Raw genomic sequence first — 25544 nt, forward strand, 5'->3', positions numbered from 1 at the left:
ATGCCCAGGCATGCATGTGATGCACTTACATGCATAAACGTTTGTTTAAAAATAGCTTCTAAAGTTGTTTGTGTATCAGAATCACCAGTGACAACACAGATCTAGCACCCAACACTGTGCCTGGCTGGTAGTTAATAAATGAGTCTGTTCCTGCCATTTCCTGTAACCAGGAAAGACTTCCAGTAGAGGAACTGGGACACCAACCCAGTCACAAAATCTTTGACTTAAAATTTGCCATGCCTACAAGATACGCTGGGGTAAATTGTGGGGGTGGCCAACCAGTGACTGGTCCAGCTTGAGATCCATGCCATGACACAGACCCCACCCCTGACATGCTAGGAACCAGACACTGGGTGGGCCAGAGACCTAGGATAGAATCAAATACAAATGGGAAAAAAGTTAATGAGAGGATTCCTAATGCTATTCTGCTATACACATCTATGAGTGATGGGTGCCTAGCCCAGTTGTCATCAGAGAGGTTTCACCTATCAAGTGATGGAAACAGATGCAGAGAGGTCAAGGGCACCACAAAACCAACTAACCTGAGACCATAGGGGCTCACAGAAACTGGACTGCCTACCGGGAAGTCTGCATGGGACTGACCTATGCCCTCCACACATATTTTATAGTTATGCAGCTTAATATTCTGGTGGGACTCCTAACAGTGGGCACCCGGGCTGTCCCTGACTCTGTTGCCTGCCTTTAGGACCCAGTCCTCCGACTCGGTTGCCTCATCCAGCTTTACTAGCAGAGGAGGAGCCTGGTCTTACTGCAACTTGATATGCCATTGTTGGTTCATATCCAGGGGAGGCCTGCCCTTTTCTGAAAAGAAACAAAGGAGGGGTAGATGGGAGGTGGGGGAGAAGGAAGGTCAGGGGAAGGACAGGGAGGAGAGGTGGAGCGGGGAACTGGGATCAGGATGTAAAAAAAAATAATAATAAAATAAAATAGAAGTGAGGCCAAGAGCATGCAGGGAAATCCCTCAATTGCTGTTACACTTGATAGCTTGCAGTGAATATCGGAAACTGTTGTTTCCTTAATGCTCACGTAGATCATGTGGCTAAAACATAGTCTAAGTCCACAGTTATCTATACCATTACAAATAATCAATTCCAATTATCTAGGAACCATATTCTAAAATGGATTAATGATGAGTTATAGAAGTAAAACCAAGCACTCATAGAAACCACGTTCAATGTATTCATCTTGGATGTGCCTTGTAATCATCAGCGGTATGCTACAGGTGGTGGCGTCTGCCTGCTTCCTGTTATTCAGTGTGGCATTTCTAATTCTTATTTTTAATTACACACATATGTATACTCTGTGTGTGGATATGCGCACTTGTGTTTCGGTGCTCAAGGAGGCAGAGGCACCAGGTTCCCCAGGAGCAGGTATTACAGGCAGCACTGAGCTGCCTCAGGTGGTTCTGGGAGCTGAACTCAGGTTGCCTAGAAAAGCAGTATTTGTCTTAACTTCTGAGTCAGGTAGTTTCCAGCTCCTATGGCACGTCTTGATGATAGTTGGTGTCTTGGATGTGACAAGATGTAGTTTGTTAAGTAATTTTTTATCCTTAGACTCTGTAGAAATGTTTTGAGATTACTCGTCTCTTCTCTGCTCCCTGAAAACTAAACTTATTATTTTTTTTAAAAGGAGGAATCTGTAAACATCTTGTTTAATGACAAGGTTCTATTGACTTAATGGAATTTAAACTGCTAGCTTAGCAGAAGGATAACTCTGGTAGTTTCTTTTCTAAAACTCAAAATGGTTTATAAACACCATCATATTACACAGCTATAAGAAGGATCAAAAGAAACTGTGGCATGCAAGAAAGTACACAGTAAGGGGGCTAGAGAGATGGCTCATTGTTTAAGAGCACTGGCTGTTTCTTCCAGAGGATCTGGGTTCAATTCCCAGCACCCACATAGCAGCTCACAGCAGTCTGTAACTTCAGATCTACACAGATATACATACAGGCAAAACACAATGTACATTAAAAAAAATCAATGAAGAAAGCAAGTACATATTAAGGGCTCTTTTCAAAATTAAAAAGTGTTTTAAGCAGCACTTAAATTATATTCTCCATTTCCTCTTGAAGTGAATGAAAAAGACAGTTTAAGCCTATGACTGGTTCCTAAATCCATAAGTAGGACCTCCCTCTCACCTGCCTTTAGCACAGTTGCTTTTGCCAAGCAGGAATTATAGGCAGAGCCTTCAGGAAGCGCGTCTGTGCTGCCTCTGAAGCCGGCATGAGTGCTACCCATGAGGAAATGTGGAGGGACAGAGGGCTCACGAAGCTAAAGGAGGCTGGACAACGAAAAGGTTAGTTCTGGACATTCCTGGGTGTGAAGCAGACATCGAGGAGCCTGGCTGTGACCCAGGAAGGTAGAAAGAACTCTGGTAAAAGGTCTCACAGTCGGGAGAGTCCCAGAGAGTGAAATATTTGGTACCTTGGTCTGAGGATAGAAGTGGGCAGACAGAGAGAGGGGCGGGACAAGGATTCCACAAGGGAAATTAGAGGAGTTTATGTAAGAGATCAACAAGATGGCTCCCAGAGGGTGGAGTCACATCTGAGGCAAACCAAAGCCACCTCACTGAGGTAATATGAAACCACACTAGTGCTTACTGCACTGCTGGTCATTCAGGGCCCGCCTTCCTGCTGGACTGTGGTCTGGACCTTTACTGAACAGTCTATTGAGTGCTATGTGGTAAAGATTATTTGAAGAATGTGGGAAACGAGTTCCAGGAAGCTTAAGGGCTGAGCTTTGAAAGGGGGAAATCCCCACTTCTCAGCTAGAATAAGAAATTCTGAGAAGCAGGGCCCTCATGAAGAGTTTGGAGGAGGGCCTTTGTTTTACAGGGAGGTTTGGTCACACCTGCATTATCATATCTTATTTTTAGGTCTTCCTCCATTAGCTGTGACTTCATTCATTCATTCATTCATTCATTCACTCACTCATCCATCCATTTATACATTACTCTTCCATTCATTATACAACTGTATGGTACTTTGGAACATGAGCCAGATTCCATGATAGGTGCTCATAGACCACTCCACACACACCATTCACAGTGTTAGAGAATATTTGTAAAACTCTAAGTAACAGTGAGGTCTCAAAAGGAAATGTATACAAATCAAGAGTGGGTGGGCTGAAACAAGGTGATCCTTAGTTCTCAAGGGTATGCGAGGAGACCTTACAGAGGACTGAGGTTTCAGGCTAGGACCAGAAAGATCATAAGAGGCCAGAAGTGAACAATGTCAATGGTCTGGATAGGCCAGTCCCCCTGCACTGATTCCTGAGATGTTACATCGTGTCCCTTGAGTATTTATAACTAGTTTTATTAGATATTTTCTTTATTTACATTTCAAATGTTATCCCCTTTCCTAGTTTCCTCTCCGAAAATCTCCTATCCTCTCCCCCCTCCCCCTGCTCCCCAACCCACCCACTCCTGCTTCCTGCCCCTGGCATTCCCCTATTCTGGGGCATATAATCTTCGCAAAACCAAGGGTCTCTCCTTCCATTGGTGGCTGACTAGGCCATCCTCTGTTACATATGTAACAACTAGAGACACGAGTCCCACCATGTATTTTCTTTGATTGGTGGCTTAGTCCCAGGGAGCTCTGGGGGTACTGATTAGTTTATATTATTGCTCCTCCTATAGGGCTGCAGACCCCTTTAGCTCCTTGGGTCCTTTCTCTAGCTCCTTCATTGGGGACCCTGTGCTGCATCCAATAGATGACTGTGAGCATCCACTTCTGTATTTGCCAGGCACTGGCATAGCCTCACAAGAGACAGCTATATCAAGGTCCTGTCAGCAAAACCTTGTTGGCATCTGCAATAGTGTCTGGGTTTGGTGTTTGTTTATGGGGTGGATCCCCAGGTAGGGCAGTCTCTGGATGGTCTTTCCTTCAGTCTCAGCTCCAACCTTTGTCTCTGTAAGTCCTTCCATGGGTATTTATAACTATTATGTATCAGTTACAAGTATAAAAGAATAGAAGGAGCCGCCCATTTGAAAATAGGAGGTTAGCGATTCAAGCAAACAACCTCCAAGTGAAAAACCCTCAGAATCTGCCGTTCCACAGCCAACCCACCCACCTCCTGAATGGTCTAAGGCCCTGAACCTGGGAGGAGCATGAGACGGTTGAAGAGCTGAGTGATGACCAGTGTGGGAGAGACACAGTGAGGGTGGTTCTTGCCCTGAGTGAGGGACCCTGAGCTACTGAGGATTCTAGAATAGGGCTCACCTACATTGGCGGCTGGGTTTTTGGTGTACTCTCCTTGACCTCAGATGCCACTGAGCAACTTCACTTGCCCTTTGTGCCCAAAACTACTGGGAAAACACCAAGGTTGGCAATGGTTTCTCGATTTTCTACCTCTTTGGGTGTTTGAGTAAGGAGACATGTATACAGAGGTAATGGTTGGAAGACAGCCATTGTCCCTGGGGACATGAACTCACCCAAAGTAAACAGAGATTATAATGACTCTGGAGCAAAGCTTGTGTCTAAATGTTCGCCAGAATTTTGGAAGTAAAATATTCCAGCTATATGAGCCTTACCACATTGTCCATTCAAAACCAGGAAGAGCAATGCCTGAGACACAGCAAAAATCAAAGGCCAAAGCTTTCCAAATTTTCCATGTTGAAAGAGATGTTGATCAGGGGTAAACAGGATTCCTGAGAATGAGAAGGGGGGATAAGAATATAAACCCAATACAGGTGTCAGAGTTCACAGAGATGGACAGGAGGTGTCTGTCCACAGTGCCCCTGTGGGGACATTCGGGGGAGTGTGCCCAGGAAGGAGGGAGGGTGGTGAAGTCTGCGTGGCGCTGCATTTTCTCCTTGTCTATAGACTTCAGACCCTTCAGTTATGGAACTTTGGACAAGTTACTCTGTAACTCTAACCTCAGGTCCTTTCTCCGTGAAATGAGGATGAGAACAGCATACTTCTAACCTTACAGAGATGTTGTGGGCACTGAATAAGATAAAGGCCTGAGCCTGAGAGACATCACAGAAGTTAGTGTTTTACTTTCTCTGCCTCTGCCAGGACAGGGCTCTCAAAGCATGGTCACCAGGGTAGCAGCACCAGCAAGACCTGGACCCTTGTTAGAAATACATTTGTTTGTAGTCCTAACCTAGACTTGCTAAATCAGAAACTCTGGGATGTGTCCTAGCAATCCATATTAATTAAGCTGCAGATGGTTCTGATGAGAACTGCCAGACTTAGGAAATGAAGATAGACATAGGATAGTCAGTTAATCTGAATTTCAAACAACCAATACACTTGTAATATGAGTGCATCCCAAACACTGGGTGATGCCTACTTATAAAACAGATCTCATAGTCACCTGAAATACAGAGGTCAATGTACATCTCCTGTCTGGGGTATCTCAGGTTTGAGCATCACTGGATGGATAAAGAGGAAGCCCCAGGAACTCTGGTGTCTCTTAAAGGCTAGTATGGACCAAGTGATGGTGGCACACGCTTTTAGTCCCAGCACTCAGGAGGCAGGCAGGTCTCTAAGTTTGAGGCCAGCCTGGTCTACAGAGTGAGTTCCAGAACATCCAGGGCTACACAGAAAAACCCTGTCTTGAAAACCCTAATTAATCAATTAGTTAATTAACATACAGGTGTACTAGACCACACCCACTCGCTAAGAGGGATTCTTATTCTTGGTTTAGAGTAGAGAGAATTGAAGCTCAAAGCATTAAAGCAACTGGCTTCGGGTCACATAACTGGCTATGTCACAGGCATGAATAGAACCAGGTCCAAGAGCTGCCCCTGTGCTCTGAAGGAGGGGAGGGAAGACATGCATCCAACTGTGCTGTGAAGCATCTGTGGGTGCAGGCCCCGGGTGCATGGGCTGCTGCTTCTCTTAGGTCCTGGAGATAAAGGTACAGTCAGTGTGTGGTTTGAATCACTTTTCCCTGGTGATGTAGTGTTGCTTTCATTTAAAAAACAACAAGGTCGGGTGTGCTCACCACCCAGCTCTAATGGCCGCCGAGCTGGATCTGACTTCTCTTTTTTACTTCTCATCATGGAAAATGTGATTGTAGCAAGCAGTCAGTGGCCTTTACCACATTAAAGCCTCATTTTGTATGTGCATGGGGTTGGGGGATGAGGAGGGGAGAGTAGAAGATCTCTGGTGTCTTCTCTTCCTTTTATAAGGACATCAATCTTATCACCGGGCTCCACCTGTATACTCCATTTAATCTGATAAGCTTCATAATAATCCTCCAGGTAAATCATACTGGACTTTAAGGCTTTGAGGTATAAATTGTCTTTAAGGGTGGTCAAGTAGTTATCCTCTGGGGGTGAGATGGGAGAAAATGGATACTGACTAGGGATAGCTCCATGACAGTCATTGGTGAGCCATCATCACTCCATCCATCAGCTCCTGAATAACTCTGTTGTAGAAGTGGGGAGGCTCTCAAGTTTCATGAGTACCTATATCGTGTAAGAGAAGAAGAATTCCAACTGACAATGTGAAGCTCAAGCAAATTCCTGCTAGAGAAAGTTTGCCTTGACATCTAACCGAGCTCACTGGGATTTGTCACCAGGCATGGAGCTTACTGGAAGACTGCTGAGTAGGCCCATGGGAGCTGGCAGTAGAGAGGACCCGGGAGAGGGTCTATGACCACAGTAGAGCTGTGCTTTGCACAGGTAACTGAACATGTGGGTGGGTGGGGGTGACTTATGGGAGGGAGAGACTTGAAATGGTATAGAAAAGTATTATAAAGACTGATGAGATGGCTCAGTGGGTTAAAGCCACCTGCTGCCAAGCCTGAAGACCTGAGTTTAATCCCTGGGATCCACATAGTGGGAGAAGAAAACCCATTCCTGCAAGGTGTGCTTTGGCCTTCATGCATACATCACAGCACCCTGACGATGTGCATACATGCTCATACATTCTCTCTTCTTCCCTTTCCCTCCCTCCCTCCCTCCCTCCCTCCCTCCCTCCCTTCTTCCATCCCTGTCTCTGTCTCTCCCTGTCTCTCTCAGTCTCTGTCTCTGTCTCTCTCAGTCTCTGTCTCTGTCTCTGTCTCTCTCTCTCTCTCTCTCTCTCTCTCTCTCTCTCTCTCTCTCTCACACACACACACACACACACACACATCCCACATGTTGGATAGTCCTTTTGGGAAACAATGGCAGGCAGCCACTGTCAGACAGTCGAGAGTGATGTAGAGCCCCGAGCCGACTGGCCTAGTCCCTGAGGGGACAGGTGGACCTCATATCTCTCCATCTCTTGGTCACCACTGGCGCTGAAGCTGCAGTAGTTAGGCTTGAGTTCCTTTGAGTGGGGAGGAGAACCCTATTTCTGGGTTCAGCAGTAGGAACAGGAGCACTGTTTAGCTTCCGTCTGTGTTTATAACGGTGACATGGAAAAACTACTGCATGATGCCAAGCATGAATCTGGACGAGGTAGCTCCAAGAGTTCTCACTGCACCAGCCCATCTCCCTCTCAGTCACTGCAAGCCATCTGCAGAGTGGAAACAGACACCCATGCCTTTGGAGATAAAAGGAACACTCTAAGGACGATTATACTGAGAGAAGAGAGGTTGAAAGTATCTTGAAGAAAAACTCAGATTGGATATGGGGTTGGTTAAGTCAGCCAGAAAATATCCCCCCGCAGGTGTTTTCTTTTTAAAAAATAATCTGGAAGCCCACGGCTACTCTCCTCGAGACAAACAAGAGTTATGAAGAAAGGGTGGGCATCGTCTCATTCCGTCTCTGTTGCAGTCTCATCCTCTGGCCTTTGGAGGAGCGATCCACACTGGAAAGGCATCTTGCAGCACCTTTGGTGAAGATTTGGATCTGACTTTTGTCCTTACTAAGGATTCATGTCTGACAGCTAACTGAAGAGCTAGCATGATTCTTGGGTGTCTGCACTATGTATGTTTGTTTTCTCTGTAATTGCGGTGTTCTCGACTTAGTGAGACAGAATAGACTCTAAAATCATGACCTATACTTATACCTATGGGATCAATTAATAAATATGTCATACTGATGGTGCTTTTTATAGCATTTATTTATTTATATCCTATATAGTGATTTTTCTTTGAATATTAGATATGACTAGTGTAAGTAATTTTGGTAAAGTAGCAATGATGTATTTAAAAATGATCTGTAATCATAACCCAATTAAGACACTTTACACTTCAAAAGAATTAGAAAGTGATATTAAGGTGGGCAGTGGTGGCGAGCTCCTTTAATCCCCAGCACTTGGGAGGCAGAGGCAGGCAGATTTTTTAGTTCGAGGCCAGCATGGTCTACAGAGTGAGTTCCAGGACAGCCAGGGCTACACAGAGAAACCCTGTCTCGAAACAACAACGATGACGACGACAACAACAACAACAAAAAGAAGGTGCTATTAAAATCATTAAAGGATTTGACCTAAAGGAATCTTGTGGCCTTATAATCCTATTACATAATAGAAAATGCTACATGGTTAATTAAACAGGTGCAGGTTATCTGTTAAGACCTCTTGCTATGTGAATTAAGTAGAAGGTAGGGGCTAAGGTTACCCACAAACCCCACTGTGTGGCCCCCACTGCTTTGTGGACGAGGATTACAGTCTGGTGGGCAGCCAGTAGATTTGGGTGTCAGTTTTGTTGAGGGCACCTTTATCCTTCTGCTGGATTTAAATCCATTGTTTGTACTTAAAGTTTGTGTGCTTTAAAATCAGCTGTATTGTAAGGAAATTTGTCTACCTTAAAAAACTGGAAATGGAAAAAAAACTTTGCCAAATTTTATAAATAAATAAATAAACAAATAAATAAATGTGCTAGCTGTCAGTAACATTGTAAATAAGGTCAGGGCTTTGTAGAGGATTGAACACACCGTGGGGTGAGGTGGAATCAAGTCTAGAGCAAAGCCAAAGTGGTGCTCCTTATATAATGGACCTAGCCAGTTCCCAGCAAAACTCTCCTGACAGTATTTCATCCATTTCTCAGATCACGGTGAGGAGAGGGCATCTGGGCAGCCTAAGATATCCTAACATCAGTCGTCTCCCTGTAGTGAGAGGATATTGAAGACGTTTCTTAAATTTAAGAGTGGGATATTTCAGTTAATAACTTCTGAAAATTAAGTCTTCAGTTGTACAGCATCAGGCTTAATAATTAATCAGGGGAGAGGTTATGAATGTGCACGTGACAGTTCAGGATCCGGATGGGATAATTCGAGCACTTTCTTGGCGTAATTTTTTTTTTTTGAAAAAAAAAATCTGATTTGGACCATTTTAAAGGATATTAAAAGAAGGGAAATCTGGTTAAAATTGGACTATTATCTTCATCAATCTTTGATCAGAAAGAGGTGGCTATTTTAAAAATATAACCCCATAGATTCATTTTAAGATTATTTCTTTTATTTTTTTGAGACTATAATTTAGTTACGTTACTTCCAGCTTCCCTCCAAACACTCCCATGCTCTTTATCAAGTTCATGATCTTTTTTCATGAATTGTTATTACATACATGTATGTATATGTACATGTATACTCCCTGCACAATTTAGAACAGTTCTTAAAAGCAAATTAAATGTTTTTTTTTTCTCCATAAATCCTTTCATTTTTGGAACAGAATCTCCTCCTGTCTTGGCCCCAGCCCAGCCCCTCTTGAGTTTCCAGCCCCTCTCACCATCCTCCCCTGATCATCACCCTCTGGCCACTCTGGTCTTTCTGCTTTACCATGCACTCGCCCTCCCTGGTGCTCTCAGTCTGAGCTCTGCAAGGTGACCTGCTATCAGGTCTCCACGCTGTGCTGTTTCCCACAGACGGAGTTTCTTGGCTCCTCCCTCTGGCTGTGTCCTGCTCTGTGTTACCCCTCTCTGGCTTTTTTCTTCGGTGTTGCCTACACCTGCTGTTTTGGGGTTCAAGTTTATTGGGAGCAGAGGTTTTGTCTGTGTTATTAGTAGTTAATCCCTTTGTCTAGAGCAAGTCTCTACACATTTAGTAGGAGCTACACTGACATTAGCCAGGATAGCAAATGATTGAACTTTCACTCCTGCCCCCTCCTGACCTTTGTGACATCACTTCTATCTGGGCTTTCAAGACTCTCCCTCTACTTTGGCTAACATTTCCCCCAAGCACTGGCTACCCATGCTGGAGATGAAGGCCCATGTATTTTTTTAAATATCTTCCTGTTTGGGTAATGTATGTTTTTTCTAGACTTGAGGCATTAGGAAAATACCTCATTTCATCTAATTTATAAAAATGGAATAAAATACAGATCGCCCTCCCCCGCTAATATCGTTCATTTTTTGGAATGTAGGTTGCTGTGAATGATTACTGATACACACATTATCTTTCACAGTAGTCAATAATTACGGGACATTTTCAACATGTAATTTATAAAAGGCTAGAAGACTGCCCGGCACCTTTGAGGCAGGCTGGTGCCTTAGCGTCTGTTCTGCCTCCATGATGGACACCACAGCCAAAGCAACCTGTAGAAGTCAGGCTTTATTTGGGTTTATGGTTCCGGAGGATCAGAGTCTGTGATGACAGTGGTAGTAGGAAGCAGGCACTGGATGCTGAGGGCTCAAGTCTTACACCACAGTCACAAAGCAGAGTGCACACTGGGAATGGAGAGAACATAAACCCAAACTGATGGCTTCCTCCAGGAAGGCCACCCTGCTAAACACTCCTAGTCGGCTCCACCAGCGAGGGGCCAAGTTTTTAAATATCTGGGCCTATGGAGGCTGTTTCCATTCAAATTCCCACAGCTAAAATGGGCTTGTTTGGTAAGTTAAGTGTATTAAATGTGTCCGACTGATGGGGTTATTAGAACGTGTCTTCATTATAACTTAAGAAGTGCAAGATCCTTTCCCTGTCTCGGTTGACTTTTTTTTTCTTCTCTTCTTAAAAAAAGATTTATTTATTTATTTAATGTATGAGTGCTCTATCTGCATTATACCTGTGTACCAGAAGAGGGCATCAGATTCCATTACAGATGGTTCTGAGCCACCATGTGGTTGCTGGGAACTGAACTCAGGACCTCTGGAAGAGCAATCAGTGCTCTTAACCACTGAGTCATCTCTCCAGCCTCTTTCTTTCTTTCTTTCTTTCTTTCTTTCTTTCTTTCTTTCTTTCTTTCTTTCTTTCTTTCTTTCTTTCTTTCTTCCTTCCTTCCTTCCTTCCTTCCTTCCTTTCCTTCCTTCCTTCCTTCCTTCTTTCTATCTTTCTTTCTTTCTTTCTTTCTTTCTTTCTTTCTTTCTTTCTTTCTTTCATGGTTTTAAAGCTTTATTGTAGAAAGGCAGAGAGAAAGAGAGAAGGTAGGAAGAGAGAGGCCAGCCATGGACACATGGAGAAAGGGGGGAAAGGGAGGGGAAGAAGGAGAGCTAGAGATGAGAATAATAGAGGTGAGAGTTAAGAGCTCTCTCTCTTCCTTCCTTTCTTTTTTCTTTCAAAAATAAATTGACATTTTTTAAACTTTAAATTTTTAAAAAATATGTGTTTCTGTGTGTCTGTGTGGGACTGCACATGTTGTGTGTCTGCAGAATAAAGAAGTCAACTTATAAGCACCTGTAACTCCAGGTTTCAGAGGATCTTGACTTGCAGACTTGTTGGAGCAGGATCCTCTGAAACTGGAGTTACAGGTACTTGTAAGTTGCCAGTGTGGGTGCTAGGAACTGAACTCTGGTCCTCTGCAAGAGCAGCCTGTGTTCTCAATTGCCGAGCCATCGGCAGACCCTTGGTTGATATTTTCTTCTTTGATTTCCATTCACAGACCTATTTTCAGTTTCTCTCTCCTATCCCCTGTTCTTAGGGTTCTAACAGCCAGTCTTCTAATCTGTTTTCTAACCTCCTGCCAGATATGTATGTGTGTTCCTGAAAGATGCAGTGGTTTATGCATGTTCCTGGGGGCATCTCCAGGATCTTTGTGGAAAAAAAAATCACCATGTGATGTGCATTAAGAGCAGTTATCATTAGTATTACCTCCTGTCATTTGTGAGCATATAAAACCCAAGCATTTGGTGGCTAAGAACCACTAGCTCTCCACTCTCCTTGACAAGGGGCCTGAGGCTTAGAGGCTCCTAAGTGACTCCCACAGGAAGATTGTCTGCACTCATTGACAGAGAGCCTGTATTAGACAAGGCCCCCTCCATAGCCACCTAGTCTGATCCAGGATGTGAAGGTGAAAGGCCCCGCCTTGCTCTCAAGCAGACAGCCTCACAGGAGACTCGAGGGCATCCTGGTGGCCGTGGGACAGTTCGGAATCTGGTTCAAAAAAGACACACTCACAGAGGATCTGACTTGCAGACTTGTCTCGTGGTTCCTCCGAGTGTCTCTTTGTGTTTTTATTATTTCCCAAGTGCCCTTGCCTGCTTTGGGAACTGGTTCAGCAGATTTCAACAGTCAAGTTCTCAACTGGCCTCTGACTGCTCACATCCCTTCAACATGTTCTTGTGTTGGCCCAGCCTCCCGAGAGTCCTCCTTATCTAACTGTATTATTTGTTTGTTTATTTACTTACTTATTTATTTATTGTTTCCAGATTGGAGCCTCTCTCTTTGCCAGTAACATTGGAAGTGGTCACTTTGTGGGGCTGGCAGGCACAGGAGCAGCCGCAGGCATTGCCATGGGTGGCTTTGAATGGAACGTGAGTAGCATTTGAGCCACTGTGTCCTTGGGGTAGAAGGAGTGCCCTTTTCATCACTATAATGACATGTTGGAGGCAGGTTAAATTTATAAAGAAAAAATTCTAATTTGGTCAATGGGGTTGAAGGCTGACATTTCAGCAACACTACAGACTCTTGTGAGGCTCCCTCTGAGCGGTGAACCCTCAGTGTGGATGGCAAATGATGGAGGGAGCATCTCTGAGAGGACATTGTATCACCCAAAGTAGGAAGATGGCATAGATAGAACCAAGACTGGCTTTTGTGAAAAATCGGCACACACCCCAGGAGTCCCATTAGAATAACACCAGTCACTCTTTGAGCTGTGCTCACAAAGACCCAAGGCTTCCCTGGGGTGCTCTGCTACCTCATAAAAGCTCTACCACCTTTCTCATTAAGGGCTAAGCTTCCCATATGTGAATTATAGCAGTCTTTAAAAAGCAGCCAGTTCAGAGGATTGTGAGGTGTCATGGAAGCCTTAGAACCACACTGGGCACAGATGAGGGATTCTGACTCCAGGAGTTTTCAGGATAAGCAGGCAGGGTGGGTGGGTGGGGGTGTGCGGGGTGGGGGGTGTACTCACAGGATTCCTCCTCTTTTCCATTGGTCCTAAAAGAGGAGGCCTCTTCTAGTAATATTGAAGGTTGGGAAATAATATTGTTCTCTCCCTCTCTCTCTCTTCCTCTCTTCTTCCCTCCTTCCTTCCTTTCCTCCCTCCTTTCTTTCCCTCTTTTCCTCTCTCCCTCCTTCCATCCCTCCCTTCTCCCTCTTTCCCTTCATCTCCCTTCCCTCCTTTTCCCCTTTCTCCCTCCCTCCTTCTTTCCCTCCCTCCCTCCCTCTCTCCCTCTTCTCCTTCCTGCTTCCCTCCCTCCCTCCCTTCTGCCTCTTTCTCTTTATCTCCCTTCCCTCCTTTCTTCTCTCTGTCCTCCCTCCTCCTCTTGTCTTTCTTCCCTCTCTTCCTTCCTCTCCTCCTTTCTTCCTTTTGCCTCCCCCCTTTTCCTTTCCTTCTTCTCTGAATAGTACTTTATTCCTTATTTACCAGGGATGAGATAAAGAGAGCTCTGAACTCCAGCTGGGGTCTGGGCTGTGTCGATAGACAGTATCCTGGGTTTTCTTCCACTGCTGCTCATCTGTTCTGCTGTATGCCAAGCAAGTACTCTAGGAAATTGTCCTTAGGAAGGAAGGAAGGAAGGAAGGAAGGAAGGAAGGAAGGAAAGAGGTAGGGGATTTTTCTATGGCAGTTGAGGGTCTCTTGAGAGAGGCAGAGATGGGCTAAGGTTTCTTCTAATCTGAATGTACCTTGTTTTGGTTGTAGGCCTTGGTTTTGGTGGTTGTGCTGGGCTGGATATTTGTCCCGATTTACATCAAGGCCGGGGTAAGTAGCCATTCCTTTATCTTTTCTTGCCAGCAAATACACATGTATGAACTTGATCCTCTTGGAAGCCACAGGAGACTGGATGGCATAAATGACAGAGACTAATCTGGGTCTGCTTTCATGCCCAGATTTCAAAACAGCTCCGGATTGCCTGCAGGGGCATCCAACAGTCCCACTGGCTCCATTCAGTCCTGATTCATTACACGTCCACCTAGGCAGGTCCCCTTTAATTCCGATTCCCCTGGGGGTGTTCTTGCCTTGCACTGCTGTGCTCTCCATATGCAGCTCTTTCCTTCCTCCCTAGCAGGAGACAGTTGAGAAGAGCAACTCTGTCCCTCATTAATGTGCAACATCACCTCCTGTCTGAGCCTGCGGCTGATCAAACATAACTAACTTCAACTCTTTAATGGCATATATTATCACCTCCAACATATAAGAGTGCACACTGGAAGCTAAAGGTGGCAGAGGTCAGATTCTGCAGGCTATACCTTCTGAAGGCTCACTGGAGGCTGGTGACGCATTAGTCCCAGAAGACAACAGACTAAGAGTATAGGGAGCAAAACAGGAAGTGTGGTTGGAATTTGCAGACAGGAACTAGCAGAGTGTTTGAGAAGGCCTGCAGCTACAATCCTTGGTAGAGCAAGGTGACAGTCATATTCAACATGGACAACTTCTTTGGTGCATTAGCTAGAGGCTACCATTGTCTTATTTGCAGTAGGAGCAATAGCACACACACACACACACACACACACATACACACAGAGTTAGACACACAAACACAAATGTGCGTATGCATGCATGCATGTGCCTTCTCCAGGGCAAGCGTCTCCCTCCTTAGTTTTGTCCAGTCACCTGTTTATTAGAAAGCATGTGCTGATTCGGCACTTTTGATGTGTTGCAACTGAGTGCTAGTGCCTCCCTACTTCTACACAGGGTTTGTGGGATTTAAATAAGTAAATGCCATCTGGCTACTGTGTGGACTCCCTGAGTTCTCCTGGGCTAATAGGGGTTGGCGGTGTGTGTGTGTGTGTGTGTGTGTGTGTGTGTGTGTGTGTGTATGAATTCCTGACCACACTTCTGAGAAGGCGCTGACATCAGGATGGATCCTATTTGATTTGGGCTTTCTGTTCATTTTGGCTCCATTTCATCCCGTGCAGGTGGTGACGATGCCGGAGTATCTGCGGAAGCGGTTTGGAGGCAAGAGAATTCAGATCTACCTTTCCGTTCTGTCCCTGCTCCTCTACATCTTCACAAAGATCTCTGTAAGTGCAATGCCGGCATCGGAGGGGCAGGGAGGGGGAAGGGAGGCTTTGCCATTGGCTTATCTTCTCATTATTCCAAATGTACTGTTCCACCAAGAACGAATTGTAAGTTTCTATGGACTTTGTGCTTTAAGCCTTCTAGCTTCTTAGGGGAAAGTTCTGTATTATGCACCAAGGGGTCTGTGGAGCTCTGTGAGACTCCTTGTTCTCCACTGTGGTGCAAGTTGAAAATATAACAGGCTTAGGAGAGTCAGCAGAAGGTTGCTCTGAAGAGAAGATTAAAGAGGGGTTGCGATGCCATCTGCATTGTCATTCTCTCCACTGGGCATATATCCAAAGGAAATGGAAGCAGCATGTTCCATTTTAAGAAATACCAATTGCCCATTGAAGCCTGGTTTATAATAGTCAAGCTATAGAGTCAACAAAAGTCTCATCAGCAAGTTCATAGGTGGACACTGTTCAGCCTTAGAAAGAACTCTCATCATTTGGCAATATGGATGAACATGGCGGCCATTACGTTAAATGAAATAAACAAGCACAGAAAGCCCATTCACTTATATGTGGATTTTAAAAGTTACACTTGTAGAAATAGACTTTTTAAATGATTTTTTTTAATTAAAATTCACGAGTATGGGTGTTTTGCCTTCCTGACTCCTGTCGTGTATGTGTGTGCACTTGTGTGTGTGTGTGCGCGCACGCGTGCGCGCGCGTGAGCATGTGTGTATGTGTTTGTGTGTGTGTGTGCAGCACGCTAGCACATGCGCATATACAGATGGTTTGTGATAGATGAGGACAGAACCAGGATGGCCTTGTGAAGCTCATATCTGGACAGGGGATAACTAAGGACCCATCAGGAGGGACTTGGGAGGATGTAGGGATTTAGTAGGTGTGTGGTTGGAAAAGAAGAAGGCAGGGGGAGTTGCAGGCACAGGTTAGCAGACACAAAGCTATTTGTGGCTGCCATCTTGTGATCACGGCTCTTTGTCACTCGGGGCATTTTATTGGCTCACTTGAACACCTGCCACGTCAATCTGTGAGAGGCATTTTGTTCTGTGAGATTTCCTGATGTGGTGTATCTCATTCAAATATGTACAATCAGTTGAGATAAAGCTCAGATTTTATGAATCACGTGACAACTGAACGCCCTGGTTTCTATTTCCCAGAGCTGTTATCAGAGATCATGGCTGCAATAAACTTTTTACAGCAACCCCACTGTACATTTTGGATCCTTGGGTAAAGATAAAAGCTTTTGCTTTTGCTTAATGTTTGATGCTTATGACCTGGCCTGTTCACTTTGACAAATGGAAAGAGAAATTTGAGCAATGAGGCTTCTCCATCTGAAACCTCATTGCCAGGCATGACTTAGCTGGCACTCAGATATATCTTGGTTAGGATCAAAATGGGCAGAACACACACATGCACACACACACACACACACACACACACACATTCACACACACTTACACACATACACACTTACATTCACGCAAATATAATCCTAGGACTGGGCCAGGCATGGTGGTGCATGCCTTTAATTCCAGCAATCGGAAGCAGAGACAGGAGGATCTCTGTGAGTTGAAGGCCATTCTGATCTACATAGTGTGTTTCAGGACAGCCAGGGCTGTGTAGAGAGACCTTGTTCCCCCACACCCCAGCCCAAATCCCAGGGTTTTAAACTTCTGAGTTGAGGCCATATGTTCTGCCTCAGGCTCTGTTGCTCTAAGAGGTTTCCCATCAGGGTCCATGTTTAATTGCTCCCTAAGAGTTCCATGGATACAGGTGAGCTCACCACTCAGAGGGATAAGAATGATGCTCTTGGGTTGAATCCAACCTTTTATAAATGAGTATTTTATTGAAACCCCACAAAGCACATAAGCCCGTGTGCTTAAGCTGCATTTGGCTGTGCCCTGCTTTGGGCAGATGTCTTTGACACAGATGATAAGGTAGAATGGGCTTCTCGGTGCCTGAGACCTTCTCCTCCCCGTTTCTGTGTATGCCTGTGTGTCACTGGGATTGAATCCAGGGCCTTGTATAAGCTCAGCCATCATCCTGCCACTGAGCTATTTATTATTATTATTTTTTTGAGACAAATTCTCCCTTATCCCAGACTAACCCCAGATTCTCTGTGGATCTTAAGGTGATGATCTTCATGCCTCAGTGCCCCTAGCAGTTGGGATGACAGGCCAGTGCTACTGTGTCTGGCTTCCTACCTCATTCTTTACATAGAAGGACTGTCAGCTCTTGGCTTGGAAGGATAGACTTGAACACCGTTACTTAAAGTTGGTTTTGCTTAGCAGTATTGAGAGCGTTTTCCTCCTTCCTCCCTGTCTCTCCCCCTTCTTCCTTTTCTCCCACCTCTTCCTCTCCTCCTCTCTTCTGCTTTGTTCCCCCCATCCTCATGCCCTGGCTTCTCTCTCTCTCTCTCTCTCTCTCTCTCTCTCTCTCTCTCTCTCTCTCTCTCTCTCGCTCTCTCTCTCTCTCTCCTTTTAGAGCTAATAGGATCTTAGCAAAGGAGCGATCTGGGATGACTGTGAGACACAGCGAGGTTATAGAAGGCTGCCTGTATATTCACTAACTCCTCTGCCATTTTTATAAGTGAAAAAAAAAAAAAACCCTGCCCAAAGCATTTCATATATACGGAAGTACAAAGAATAATACAAGCACTTTTAGAGAGACCAATCTCCTTAGCATCTTGAGTTGTTTGGGAATTTCCATGGGTCCCCTTTGGCCAAAACTCAGTGGTCATTTTTTCTATATTGATCCTTCTGATCCATGAGTATGGGATCTTTCTATCTTCTTATATATTTTTCAGTATTTTTATTTGCTAGTCTTACAGTTCTTATCATACAAGTCTTTCATTTGTTTGACTAGAGTTACACTGAGATATTTTTTATCCTTGAGGCTATTGTGTTGTTTCCCTGATTTCTTTCTCAGACCATTTGTTATTTGTATATAGGAGGGCTACTGACTTTTGTATCCCTATATGTTGATGAAAGTGTTTATCAGCTGTAGGAGTTTCTGGCTGGGAGTTTTAGGACCACTTATAAGTATCATCAGATCATCTGCAACTAAGATAGTTTAACTTCTTCCCATCCTGTTTGGATCCTCTTGGACTCCTCCAGTTGTCTTACTACTCTGGCTAAGACGTCATGTCCTGTATTGAATGGGTGTTGAAAGAGTGGACAACCTTACCTTGTTCCTGAATTTGGTGGAATTGTTTTGAGTTTCTCTCCATTTAAGTTGATGCTGGCTATGATGTAAACTGCCTTTATTATGTGGAGGTATGTCCCTTTATCCCTAATCTCTCCAGGAGTTTTATCATGAAGGGTTGGGGACTTTTGTCAAAGACTCTTTATGCATCTACTAAGATCGTCATGCAGTTTTTTCTTTCAATTGTTAATTGTATTGATCATTACCTCATGGTAAACACCCCTGCATCTCTGGGTTGAAGACTACTTGGTCAGAGTGGATGATCTTTTTCATGTGTTCTTGGATTCAGTTTGCAAATATTTAATTGAGAATTTTCACTTAATGGAAATTGGTCTATAAATCTCTTTCTTTGTTGAGTGTTTATATTGTTTATATTTTATAGCTATCAGAGCAACTGTGATCTTGAAAAAAAGAACCAGGTAGTATTCCTTCTGTTTCCATTTTGTGAAATAATTTGAGGAATATTGGGGTTAACTTTTCTTTGAAGTCTGGTAAAATTCTACACTAAAATCCTGTGTACCTGGACTTTTTTGGGCAGTAGACTTTTAATTACTGCTTTTTATTTTACTAGATGTCACAGGTCTGTTTAAATTGCTTATATGAGCTTGATTTTAACTTTGGTGGGTGGTACATATTGAGAAATCCATTTCTTTTGGATTTTCCAATTTGGTGGCGTTCATGATTCTCTGGATCCCCCTGTGTCTGTTGTTGTTACCTTTTACATGTCTAATTTTGTTAATTTGGATCTTCTCCCTCAGCTCTTTAGTTAATTTGAACAAGGGTTTGTTGATCTAATTGATTTTATTAAAGAACCAACTCCTTGTTTCATTCTTTGTATTGAGTTTTTCTTTCCATTTTATTGATTTCAACCCTGAGTTTGATTATATCTTGCCTCTACTCCTTTTGGGTGTGGTTTCTCTTTCTTTCTTTCTTTCTTTCTTTCTTTCTTTCTTTCTTTCTTTCTTTCTTTCTTTCTTTCTCTCTCTCTCTCTCTCTCTCTCTCTCTCTCTCTCTCTCTCTCTCTCTCTCCCTTCCTTCCTTCCTTCCTTCCTTCCTTCCTTCCTTTCTTTCTTTCTTTCTTTTTTTCTTTCATTCTTTTTTCTAAAGCTCTCAGGTGTGCTGTTTTGTTACTAATGTGAGATCTTTCCAATTTTTTGATGTAGACACTTAGGGCTATGAACTTGCCTTTTATTATTCACCATAAGTTTGGATATGTTGTGTTTTCATTTTCATTCAGTTCTGGAAAGTCTTTAATTTTTGTCTTGACCCATTTTTTATTCAGCAGTAACTTACTCACTTTCTGTGAGTTTGTAAGCTTTTTGCTGTCTGTTGTTGATATCAAGTTCTGTTTTGTTGTCGTTTTGCTTGTTTTACATTGTTTTGAGATAGGGTTTCTCTCTTTAGCCCTGATTGTCCTGGAACTCACTCTGTAGATCAGACTGGCCTTGAACTCAAAGATCTGACTGCCTCTGCCTCCTGAGTGCTAGGATTAAAGGTGTGCATCACCAGGGTTTAGAGGACGTCCAGTTTTAGTCTGTGGTAGGCAGATAGGATACACGGAGTTTTAGTTTTCTTGTATCTGTCGAGACTTGCTTTATGGCTGAGTATGTGACAAATTTTGGAGACAGTTCCTTGAGCTTTAGAGTAGAAGGCATGTTCTTTTGTGAATGGGTGAAATGTGTAAATATTTGGTAGATTTATGATGTCAGTTATTATCTGCATTTCTCTGTTTAGTGTTTGCCTGGATGACCTGTCTGTTGGCAAGAGTGGAATATTAAAGATATCCACTATCATTGCACGAAGGTTAATACATGATTTCAGATGTAGTAGTGCTTCTTTTATGAACTTGGGTGCCCTTGATTTGGTGCTTGAGCTGTTTGTGTCTTCCTTAAACTCCTTGAGTTCTTCAGTGAAGTTATGATTGTTCTTTTAAATTCTGTGTCCTGGGGTTCATTTGCAACTCTCATTGGCAAACCCTTCTACAGGACTGGTAAGTTTTGGAGAGAAGATACTGGTCCAATCTTACATATTATTTATATTTTTTCTATGACAACTATTATATGGATTTCATTTGTTAATTCTAAGCCTGATATGGGCAGAGCAGGTTGGGCAGAAGAGAGGACATGCTTAGGGTTAGGTCTAGAGTTTGAGAATGGCTTGAGTAGAATGAGATCAGGTGGAAAGAGGGGACTGGACTGTGTTCAGGATGTGTTTCCTGATCCAGACTTGGTGTGTGGAGTAGATCTGGCATCAAGGGGCCTGTGACTTTCAGAGTAAGTAGGGAGAGTCCTGGCAGATTGTGGCAAAATCAGGGAAGGCTAGACTAGGCAGAGGCACTAGATGTTGGATTGAGACTATATCTGGTGGGCTCAGAAGTCATGATAGAGGTCAGGGACTTTCACTTGGATAGACCTTGGAAAGGGCATGGAAAGTCTTCCTGGTTGGAGGGCAGGGGTGCCATGCAGAAGAGACTTGTAGTTGGTGGCAGGTAGGACAGGTAGTGGTGGAAACTCAGAGGTTGGTTTTGGTGTAGGCAGGTTGGTCAGAGTAGGTCAGGGCACCCGATGCTAGCCCTGGCAGGCTGTGAGGGAAGGCAGGGATGACCCCTTTATACATTCTTAATTAAAGTATAACCACATCACGTTCCCATTCATTGTCTTCTTCTAATTCCTCCCAAGTCCTCTTCCTCCAACTTCTTCCATATCACCCTATAGTGATAGTCTTTTAAAAATTATCATTGGTTATTACATACATACACACACATACACGTTTGTCTGTATAATGGCTGCATAAATAAGACAGAAACAATGGCAGCATCAGTACAGAACACTAACAGAGAACAGGAAAAGCCTTATGTGCCCCACTCCTAGACAATGAACTAAAGACAACTGCTGATTGAGAGAGGGAATCACTCCCAGGGATGATGATGATGACGATGACGATGACAATGACAATAATAAACCTGATAGTCTGTTCAATACAAAATCATCAACCTTGAAACCACAGCCAGACAAACATCAATACATTTTTAGGTACAAAAATATTTATTAAGTTATTTAATACATCAAGTGCATAGCTTTTAGAAAATGTAAAATTCCTATAATGAGCATATATTTATAAACTTTTAAGAGTTTTTTTCTACTTCTAAGTGGTTATGGTTACCTTTTCCAAAATCCTTGAGATTTATGACTTTTGTTTATAATAAGCCAAATGTTTACTGATCTTGTTATTGGCCAAGCAGATATCTCAAAGATGAGGAAAAAGGAATTCAAGTTGGATATATTTCAGGCAAAATGCCAGAAAAATTCAATAATGTCAAACATAATAATTTGAAAACATATTTCTTAATTAACTAGTTCCCTATTTTATATTGGCAAAGATTGTCAACATCTAAATTCAGAACATTTAGCTCTGAAGCTCTCAGAATGCTTCCCTTTCATTAGTATAATGGTAAAATCCTGGAACTTAGGCAGTGCATGTCACTGGTACCTTTTCTTGAGATGGCTCATGTAGTCTGGCAAACAGTGATAAAGTATCTCAGTGCCTGGTGTTGAACTTGTCCCAATGTTGAGTCTCTGACCTCGCCCATTTCTTCCCACATCCTTCCCCCGGGAGATCCGAGTTTTTTCTAGTTCTCTTGTGTGCTTTTTTTTATGCTTTTGATGTTTTGGGAAGTAGACAGGCTTCCATTTGATGAGGGAAGGAGCGACCTAGTCCAGGAGCTGAGGCTGATAACAGTCAGCAGAATTCCCGGATGCTGTTGGGGACATGTTAGGAACCAAAACTGAGACTTTGAAGTTCATTAAATCTTCTCTGTGTATCCTTTAGTGATTTTCAAGTCTTGTATATTCTTCAAATAGAACATTTTGCCTACTTAGCCCAGGTTTTCTGTTTTTAATTCTTTCTTTGCCTCCGAGGCTTCCAGTTTCTCCTGTTGTCTCTTTAATTCGTTTCCATGAAGAGAATTTCTCTTTTCTGAGCACTTTCAGATTGTTGTAGTTTACCTTAGCTTGATTATCCTTCTCTCTCCACGGTACGGAGTTACTGTTGCTCTTCCAAACACCGTATCTGTTCTTCTTCCAGGGCCACAGAAGAGCAAACTCAACCTCTCAGCTTCCAGTTTCGCTTTTCCAACTTGGCCTCTTAAATGTCGGCATTCTTGTCTTACTCTCTCGGCCATTTCCTTCATCTTTGTTTATTAGTTTGAATTCAGCAGGTCGTTCTCCGCGCCAGTGAGGTCATGTAGATCAATCAGCAAATGGCTGGTTGGCTGAGGTCACATGGATCTGCAAACAGCTGATTCAGAATTTTTCTTTTTCTTACATTGTGTTTTCAGTACTTACCGTTTCCTGCTGAAGTTTTAACTTTTCATCTCCTAATGCCATAAGACTTTGAGCTTTCCTTGGCAGCTTGTACTTTACGTATTAATTCCCAATCTCTTTCCAATGAGAGAAGTTTGTGCTGTTCAACATGTCTTGAGAATTTCATTGTCTGACTGCAATCCCCAAAGTATAGGCAGAAAGGAGCAAACACCAATACCTTTTTGAATATCAAAATAATGCGTGCTGTGTTAGTCTTGGTAAACTGTAAAATTCCCTAGAAAGGAAGAAAAACACCCCCAGGAAAACACTGACAATTGAGGCGGATAGTAGGGGCTAAAAACCAACACCTGAGCCTTCGAAATAAAACAGGTTTACTCAGCTGGGGTCAGCTATAGTCACTTAGTTATGGTATCCTTAGTAGGAATTTTGGGGTCCCCAGGATAGAATTCATGAGAGGAAGAGTTTGTACTCTCTCTCTCTCTCTTCCTTTCCTTCTCTCTCCTCCCTCCCTCCCTCCCTCTCTTCCTTTCTTTCTGTTTCGATTAAGCACAAAAGTTTCCTTTATCTGTGCTGGATACAAGCAGCATATCATAAAATTAAGTTTTCTATTAGGCAACACTTAAGCATCTGCACCTGCGAGCATGCACGAATAACATCAGTATGTGGATTTAGGCATTAAATTCTCAACTTTATGACACACTGAAACCATAGCAAAGGGCGGAAGGATGTGGGAGGGGACCTAAGCACTGCAGGGCTCTAAGCAACTGCAATAGAGTGAGGAAGAGGCTCATGAAAACTGTGTGTGTGTGTGTGTGTGTGTGTGTGTGTGTGTGTAAGAGTCCAACCCCTTTGTTGGTCCCTTCCCAAGGAGTCTGATTGGATTATTTTGCAGATTTCTAAAATTTATTAGATATTATGCAATAAAATAAAACCTCATACATTCCATGAAGAAGTCTAATTTCTCTCTGCCAAATCTGAAAAGATTTACCAAGTCGCCTCTTCCTGGTAGCACAACATTTTGGCACCCTCTGCTGTTTTAAATTAGAAACTGCACATCACCCAGCCATGTAGCTTAATTAGAGGTAGAGATTGGAAGAATTGTATAAAGAACACAGTGGATTCGACAGTATGAGGGAACAAGCCCCCCCTGAAAATTACTCCAGACAGTGTAAGCCGAATCACTAGAAGCTTGTGAGAGGCCCTTGGTGTTCCGGATGAAGTCTTTTTGGGCCAGGCAGGTAAAATTAAAATTCTGCTGAAGAAGCTGGTGAGTGGGGCTAGGTTTCCCACTTGCAGATCTGAAGCATTAAGACTTGTTTTTGTGGGCAGACCTGTGCACACGGATGCGAAAAAGCTAGGAGTCATGGCTAAGGGCAGCAGCTGACGGGTGGGATGCTGACAGACTCTTTCATAGTTAAATGTTTGTGGAGCATCTTGTCCCATGATCCTCAGTGAGGGACTCACAGTGTATGGTACTAAAGATTAAGGGACGTCGTGTGGCATGTGGCCACTTTCAATTTGCTTAATCTAGCATTTCATAGATTTTTTAAAAATTATGACCACAGAATCCTTCTTGTAATGTGCTAACTATTATTATGAATAAAGCTTAATATACTATTAATACTATTAATGTACTATTATGAATAAAGCTTGCTTGAAAACCCAGGAATACCCCTGTGTCCAGATAGCCTCTCTCACTTCTGCCTCTCTTCTCTCCTTGCAGGCAGACATCTTCTCCGGGGCTATATTCATCAATCTAGCCTTGGGCCTGGATATATACTTGGCCATTTTCATCCTGCTAGCAATCACTGCCCTTTATACAATCACAGGTGAGTCTATTCAAGAGAATCCAAAGCTTGAGCCTGTTCCAGCATTAGTCACATGTTAGGATGGAGGCGGTAGGATTTGAGAATGGCTGTTACTTGGTCTCCACTGCAAGCCATGTGGATGAATGTCCTGTGAGAGCCCCCTGCTGGCTATGCAAGTCGGGGCAACATTTCATAGTCACTCAGGAAGAGCTTGACTCTGAAGGTTGTGTGACTAAGCCGGGACAGTTAGAGGCATTGCCAAGTGAAAAAATAGGTGGACAATGTGCCGGGCAGTGGTGGCACATGCCTTTAATACCAGCACTTGGGAGGCGGAAGCAGGTGGATTTCTGAGTTTGAGGCCAGCCTGCTCTACAAAGTGAGTTCTAGGACAGCCAGGGCTACACAGAGAAACCCTGTCTTGACCCCCCCCCCCAAAAAAAAAAGTGGACAACATAGCAGATACGGGCGTGGCGTGACTCAGAAGCAAGGTGAGCTGGCAGATACTGGAAGAAGGTGGTTACTGGGAAGTTGTGGGGGAGAGAGGGGACACAAAGGGTGATGATATAACAGACCCTTGGAAGCCCCAAATATAATGTGACTAGATTGGGAGCCATTTTGAAGTGGGAGAAAGCTATGCAAAGAGGTTTTGGAGTAAGATTTGAGGATAGCACAGACATTGGTGTCCTTTGTAGGAACGGAGGGGAAGACTCAACAGTAGGACTTGGTGCTTCATGGGGGCCCTGCATGGACGGACAAGAAGTTACTTAGAGGGGATGGACTGTAGCACATCTGTCTGTCTCATGCACATGCACGCATGTGCGCGTGCATGCACTCACACGCAGAGAGAGTTGGGGTGTCCTGGGTTCCATTTCTAGCATTGCAAAGCAAAAAAAAAAAAAAAAAAAAAAAAAAGAGCAAGCACTCTGTGGAGACATGCCCTAGTTTTAAAAGCTCACAGCCAGTA

At 43.6% G+C, this 25544-nt stretch overlaps 1 protein-coding gene across 1 annotated transcript in view; it reads left to right on the forward strand.

The window, feature by feature from the left end:
- Slc5a1 (solute carrier family 5 (sodium/glucose cotransporter), member 1) overlaps window positions 1–25544 on the forward strand; it is a 58481-nt gene that overhangs the window by 15249 nt on the left and 17688 nt on the right. Inside the window, exons 3-6 of the mRNA NM_019810.4 lie at window positions 12483–12587; window positions 13919–13978; window positions 15136–15240; window positions 24496–24601. Of these exons, the coding sequence (NP_062784.3) occupies window positions 12483–12587; window positions 13919–13978; window positions 15136–15240; window positions 24496–24601 (376 nt within the window). The remainder of the gene's footprint in view (window positions 1–12482; window positions 12588–13918; window positions 13979–15135; window positions 15241–24495; window positions 24602–25544) is intronic.

Source organism: Mus musculus, chromosome 5 (assembly GCF_000001635.26).
Source record: "Mus musculus strain C57BL/6J chromosome 5, GRCm38.p6 C57BL/6J".
Lineage (NCBI taxonomy): Eukaryota > Metazoa > Chordata > Mammalia > Rodentia > Muridae > Mus > Mus musculus.